The sequence below is a fragment of the Panthera onca genome, chromosome B3 (assembly GCF_046562875.1).
Source record: "Panthera onca isolate mPanOnc1 chromosome B3, mPanOnc1 haplotype 2, whole genome shotgun sequence".
NCBI lineage: Eukaryota > Metazoa > Chordata > Mammalia > Carnivora > Felidae > Panthera > Panthera onca.
The window spans coordinates 115328043-115335303 of record NC_138344.1 but is presented as its reverse complement, the minus strand read 5'-3'; the positions used below and the strand labels follow the sequence as shown (position 1 = coordinate 115335303).

Genomic DNA, 7261 nt, shown 5'->3' with positions numbered 1-7261 from the left:
TAATAAAAATTCATTTCTTTCTCTCTTTTGGTTACCAAATAAACCCAGGAGGTTGGGTGGGACAAACATTATTATCATTTTTCTTTTCAGATTTTGGAGCAGAATGTTAGAAACATTTGAGTAATTTCTCCTCCTTTATACCTCTCTTTTGATAGCAGTGGGCACTGTTGCTACAGGGAATCCCATTCTGCACATACCCATCTGCTGGCCACTGATGGGATGTCCCATTGCACTATGCCAGAAGGTCACATTTATTGACCTGATGTCTACAGAGTTCCCCTGATGGCATGAACTTGGCAGTCTGTTTGTTCTGTGCTTATCATTGGGAAAACATTTCCAATATCCCAAATCCCAATCCCACTCAAAATCACATAAGTACCCAACTGCTGATGAATGGAATCCACTGTGTCAACAAGAAATACATTCTCTGCACCTTTGAAAAGTTACTCTGGAAGTAAATGAAGTCTGTGTTCTCAGATACCTGTCTCCTGCCTTTCCCGTGAATCATATCTGTGCTGAAGAAACACAAAGAGGATAAATTTGGGGGAAATGGAGCTTTATTTGCTGCTTATAACAATGAACAGTAGATAGGAAGATGTTAGGAATTACCTTTGCTTAATGGCAATGTTTCTTGATACTTCTGATACTGACAAAAGAGAAGTTTCCTGCATTTTTCTGTAAATTGTCAGTAATGTGCTTGGTTTTGGGCATGTAGTAACATTTTCCCTGCCAAGAGACTAAAACTTAATAATGCACAGGATATTAAATTAGAGGCATTTTCCTAACCTGAAGACGGTGCCTTAGTCTCCTTGGGACCAAAATGTTTTCTAAAGTACATAAATACAGCAGCTGACAGTAAAAACAAAACAGACAAAGTAAGACTCCCAACTAGCAGCAAGAAAACTTTTTTGGCAGATGCTGGGCCACTGTCAACACTACCTCCATAGCCTCTGCGCAGGCAGTGAGGTGGGGACCACCCGTAGTCACAGTGGCAGTGATGTTTATTATTGCAGATCCCCTTCGTGTTGCAGGTCTCAGCCAGGCAGACTTGTGATAAGAGAGACAGACTGACACACTTCTTGTGAATGCAGATCTTTCCTGGGCCACACATGGTGCCATCTTTTACTTCCCCAACATCAGGTGTGTCCATTCCTACATGATAGTCAATACTCCAGCAGGTGACACCATTGATGTGAGTTTGCTGCAAATTAGAGTGATCTCTCAGATGGGGAATAACCCTCACATTCTCACATTGAACTCTGCCACAAAAGATATCTGAGGTATTACATTTTAGGTATGTCGTGCCATTTATACCGCAGTGGCCAAAACGGTTTCCCAGAGTGTTGATTTCTTTGTAGCAACTCTGAGATGCACCCTTTGCACCTTCACCAAAAATCTCCCTGCATTGTTCGTCATGGTTGTTACACCTCCCTCTATAGCAGTAGGCACCGTCACCACAGGGAACCCCGTCCTGCACATACGCATCTTCGGGGCACTGATGGGATGTCCCATTGCACCACTCTGGAAGGTCACATTTATTGACCTGATGTCTACAGAGTTTCCCTGATGGCATGAACTTACAGTCTTTGCAACAAAGCCCAAAAGCACAAGCAGCCCCAGGCCTCAGAGTGCAGCTCAACAGACAACAGGGATCCTGTTGACACTGCTTTATAGATCCACAGTCACATTCCTCTTCTCCTTCAACCACACCATTCCCACAGCGCTTAAGCATAAAGACTTCCCCTGGATGTGGAATATTGTGTAGACATGATCCCTGGTTTAAAGTGGTCTTTGTAAAATCTGTGTAACTACAATTGGTGAATTTCTTTGCTGGAACTCTGGTAGCATTCATGATGCAGCCACTTTGCTCACACAAACAGAATTCTTCATCATGCTGCATACCCAAAGTATGTCCTAATTCATGGGCGACAGTGAGGGCAAAAAGAGACCACGAGTCTCCTTGGAAATTGTTAACCCCACAATCAATAGGAGGATGACATATTCCTGCAACATAGGCTATACCAAGTACACTTATAAGTGAATTTTTTATGAAAAAATGTGCAACATCATACTGTAGCCAGGAAAGACTGATTTGTTTCCACTGAGAGAAATCCTTCAGAACCTGTTCTATGCTTATCATTTGGAAAATATTTCCTTGATTCCAAATCTCAATCCCAATCAAAATCACATAAGTACCCAACTGCTCATAAATGGAATCTACTATGTTGACAACAAGAAACACATCCTCCTGTACCTTTGAGAAGTTGCTTTGAGAATAAACTAAGAAATTGCTCTCTACCACCACAATCAGCTCCAGAAACCATGAGTGGGTCCACCATTTATCATTAGAATTTTGCTTCAGAGTTGGTTTGTTAGCCTCTTCAAATCTCAACTGTTGGAGTGCAGTTTCCTTCATTGTTAAGCCACATCTCATAGGTGGGAATTGTGTCTCATTAGTGTTTATCTCATAAACCAAGTGTTCAAATGTGGTAGAGTGCCTGATGGGCTCAATTTCATAAGCAAGGTCATTTATCTGCAGCATTCCTCGAAAACCTCCAGAACAGGTACTGAGGGAAACCAGGGACTCAGGGACTCCTTCCACATAACCATGATAGTAGCAGTCGTCGGGAACAAAAGGCTCATCCTGGAGAAGAGCATGCTGATCTGTGTATGTGAATACTGGGAAGTGTCTGGAAACCAAGAGCTTCTTGATCTTCATATGGACAACATGTCTCCAGCCCCCAAACTGTAGGCTGTAGGAGAGCCAGCCTGGAGTTTTTGCACTTCTGCCCTTGCCGGTCACCTTTAAGGGGACCACAACTTCTGGGTGGCTGAGGCATTGGGAGGGCCCGGCCTGGGAGAAGCTGGAAGGGAACAGAGACATTCCAACCCAGAACAGCAGGAGAACAATTCTCATGGCCACCTCAGCCTCACCAGCCATCGTTATGAAGTCATCTGTCCAGGGAAAAAGAGTGTGAGGCACTGCTGTTCTGGTTCCTCCTAATTGGTCATTGTGTAGAGCTGACCTTTAAGGATCTGCGTCCTGGCAGAAATGGACATCAGCTGCAGTGCTGAAAGTGAAAATAAGAGGGTGGGGAGGTGGTGGGATTGGATAAGGAAAATGAGAAAGAATTGAATGGCAAAAAAGTGATTAATGAATTAAGAAAATGCTTTGGAGTTGCTTTCAATAGATGGGGGTGGGAATTCAGAGGGGTATAATAAGACAGTATTGACCATATGTTGATAATGGTTGAAGATTGATGATAAGTACTTGGGTTTTCATACAATTATCTCAACCCATGTAGGCAGTATGAAAATCTCCACGATAAAAACTTAACACCAAACTAAAGAGACTTAAGAGTAGGGTGACTCAGTATCTCAATTTGTCCAAGACCATGTTGGTCTATGCCTGTTGCCCCTGTATAACTACTGATACTTTCCCCTTTGACTGTCAAACCTGGAGAGATAGATCATAAACAATACCGTTCTTAATGTCAGTTTGCTTTGGCCTTATGATTTGCTTTAATCTTTCTTTATTGCAAGTTATTTACTTGTCTCCTCGCTGTGTTTGCATTCATTCACAGCTCTGTGGACTGCAAGATCGCTGAGTGCCAGATTTATGATTTTAACTCATTTTAGTATCCCTATAATGCCTAGTATAGTTCTTTTTTTTTTTTTTTTTTAATTCGAGAGAGAGAGCACATGCAAGTTGGGGAGAAGGGCAGGAAGGGGGGAAAGAGAGAAAATCTTAAACAGGCTCCACGGCCAGTGTGGAGCCTGACACAGGCCTCAATCTTACCACCCTGGGATCATGACCTGAGCCAAAACAAAGAGTCAGATGCTCAACTGACAGAGCCACCCAGACGCCCTTATAGTTCTTTATACAGTGAAAAATGAAAAAAGGGGAGAGGAGTGGTGAAGTACTTGGATTATGGATGAATGCTACTTAAAATGTGTTCGTATTTGATTATTATTTTTAGAAGAGGAAAAGATTCCTAAAAAGTTAATATCCTCTAAAGGAATGGGGAGAACAACATTGTTATCTGTAGAAGGATGTCAAAAACAAAAGAAAATGCCTTATAAAAAGAAAATGAGAATCTATAAAGTTCAAAGGCTTGGGAAAAGGAACTCTGTCTTCTTGAGGCAACGTCATCAGAGTGCTTAGAATTTTAGGATTGGGGAAATTCCTAATGTTTGCTCAAATATATTTACTGACAGCTTTTGACGACAGTGGATAATTTCTGTACATGGCATGCAGTCTGACTAGCAACACTCATTCATTTCTTTCCTTATGCGTTAAACAAGAATTTATGTGTTTGAAGTATATGAAGTACAGACATTATGCTAGATACTAGAGAACTAAAAAATAGAGAGCATTGAATAAATTATCCGTTTAGGGCAGAAATTTGTGGCAGGCACAAGAATGAGCTTTAAGGTGCCTATAATATTGTATCTAATATTGTAAATGTTTTGTGTTCTTTTGCTGAGGAGAGTGTCTGTAGACTTCATCATAGTCTCAGCTAAATGACAAAAATTAGGCTAAGAAGCACTGAGTTTGTGGGAAAACAGACACGCAATCAGACCATTATAATTATGATCTGAACCAGATTAATCTAAGACTAATAAAGGTTATGATTTGGGGACTCTTAATGTATAGACCTCCATAAACCCCTGGGAGATTTTAAGCAATGTAGTTTATGAAACTCATCAAAATAAGAGTGTTCTAAATTAGCCCTACACAGGAAAATTTGAAATGCCTTGAAATATTGTAACTCATATATAAAAAACTTGATAAAGTTTTTCTGAAATTCAATAATTTATGTAATTTTTTGTTACCAATAACAAGTTGTGAGGCTGGATTCTTTTCAAACAAAACAAAACTTGGATTAATTCTGTCACATACTTTTTCCATTTCTCTATCAAAACTAGCATGCACTACTGCAGTGGGGGCAGGGGGGATGCTCAAAACAATATGTGTGAAGATCTTAAAAAGGGAATCCACAATTGGAACTGGAATAGTTTGTCCGGGTTCTCCATCCTAAGAAATGCAGACAAGAAATCAGCTGATATTTCAAACCTTCCTATGCCTTATTGCTCTTTTCTTCATTTTCTAGGACATTACATTTACACATCCCTAATATTCTGGGTTTCCTCATTTGTGTGTAGTGTCAGTAGCTAAAAATCCATTCATTCTGATTGCCTTTCAGTCACAGAGTTAAATAGTTAACCAAGTAGACTTCATCTTTTCCTTCTTAATATACATTATTTTAGTTTATTATTTATTCTAGATTTGCTATATGGGTGCTGGTAGATAGGAGGATGCATTGATCTGAACAATATTCTTAGTGTTAACCTGCCTAGAGAGCTTGGACCATGTGAGCAGTGGATAAACACTTTATTCCAAGGTGCAAGTAGCCCACAAGGGAACAGCAAAATTCATAGACAAATTCAACTATATGAAAACTTCCAAGGATAAAGATCTCTGAATTGGGTGAAATCCTGACTTCTAGATTTGCTCTTCATAGCTTTCTTTGTATGTTTGTTGTTTATTATGGAGTGGGAATCATTGTGGATGGGAGGATGGAAAGTGAGAAGGGCCATAAGAGTGTTGGAGAGAAGGCTGCTGAGCTCTATAAACCATGTCCTATCATACTTAGAGCTCATCTTGAGAGCAGGCAACAAAAAGAAATTCTCCAAAGAATCTTTGAGCCATACTCGTTGTCCTCCTTATATTATTCTTAGGATCTCAGACACCCAAATTCCTAAAGGAACATCACCCTCCATTAATACTGTGAAGCGGTGTCATTAAAAATCTTTATTTTCTAATGTTATTGGAATCTCAAAGTAGACAACAGCCCTCCTCCATATGTTTTATCAACTCTTTCTTTCCCTACAGCTATGTCAAATTCCTAAAGACCTCTCTACCTGTGCATCTCCTCTCTTATTCCATCATGCTTGAATGCACTATTTTCCCATCTGTCTGTCACCAATGTCTAAATTAGAGAGTCATAAAATCAATTTAATGGATCATGACCTGCAGGCTGTTTTTAAAAGAAATTGAATAAAAATATTAGAGGCCATTCCTAGAAGTCCCTTAGCAACTCATACAGATGGTGCCAAAATTTTTGGAGTGTTTGTATATATGTGGCCACTGAATCACAATATAAAATGGATTTTTTATTCTTCAACCCGCTATATATGTATAGTGATACCAAATCTATAAATTTTTTTTAACATTTATTTATCATTGAGAGACAGAGACAGACAGAGCAGGAGCATGGGAGGGGCAGAGAGAGGGGAAGACACAGAATGAACAGAGTCTGATGCGGGACTCGAACTCACAAACCGCAAGATCATGACCCGAGCCGAAGTCGGACACTTTACCGACTGAGCCACCCAGGCGCCCCTAGTGATGCCAAATCTAAAGATGAAATGCTTTCTATGATTTTCACTGTTACATACCTAACTGAATCCATACGCATTTCTACCTCTCTTTCTATCCCACTCCATATCCCCGTCTCAGTGGAAAAGTAATTCTCCCCCAAGTTCAGGTAGTAGCCCCTCATCTTCTGTTCCACATCACATCTCTTACCTACATGTGGACTGATTCTGTTAATGTTCTCTACTTTCAACTCTGTTTCATCTGTTCTTTACTGGCAGTTGGAGTAACCAACTCATTCTAGTTCACCCAGGACTGTCCTTGTTTTAAAACTGAAAGCCCCGCATCCCAAGCATGTCCTCGGTCTGAGGAAAACTGGAGTAGTTGATCACCCTACTGCAGCACCTTACTCCCCACCCATGCTCAAGTTTCGTCCATCTTTAAAAAGGAAAACAAAACAAAAATTAAGAAACTTCACATTATCCATGGTCCTACTCTGGCTCCCAACTCATGCAGAAAACCAAACTTAACAGATGACTTACCAACACAATAAAGTTATTTCCGTGGTCTTTTCTTTCTTAATGGTTTGTACCACACTTATCAAGAACAAAGGTTGGTAGTTGACCTCGCATAACAAAGGGAAACATAAGCCCTCCTCCTTTTATCTCCCAGGTAACTAAGTTCTAAATTCACCTGCTTAGCAACATGGATCTTTCACTTCTTCAGAAACAACTGGCTGTCAAGGATGCTCTGGCTCCACTAATTCTATGCAACTTCAATATAATTGGAACTGGCTAGCCTCCTCTACTCCATTCTATGTCCTCTTACAATGTAGCTTCATTTCTGCTTCATAATTTTCCTCATGCTACTGTGTTGGCCTAG

At 40.3% G+C, this 7261-nt stretch overlaps 1 protein-coding gene across 1 annotated transcript; it reads right to left on the bottom strand.

Annotated features, from left to right (window-relative positions):
- Positions 1–535: 535 nt before the first annotated feature.
- Positions 536–7018, bottom strand: ADAM21 (ADAM metallopeptidase domain 21). Its single transcript, XM_078448078.2, has 2 exons — positions 6922–7018; positions 536–3071 (listed from the first exon to the last, which is right to left on the bottom strand). The coding sequence occupies exon 2, from the start codon at positions 2939–2941 to the stop codon at positions 782–784; it is 2160 nt and encodes a 719-aa protein (XP_078304204.1). The 5' UTR covers positions 2942–3071; positions 6922–7018; the 3' UTR covers positions 536–781.
- Between the last annotated feature and the right edge of the window lie 243 nt (positions 7019–7261).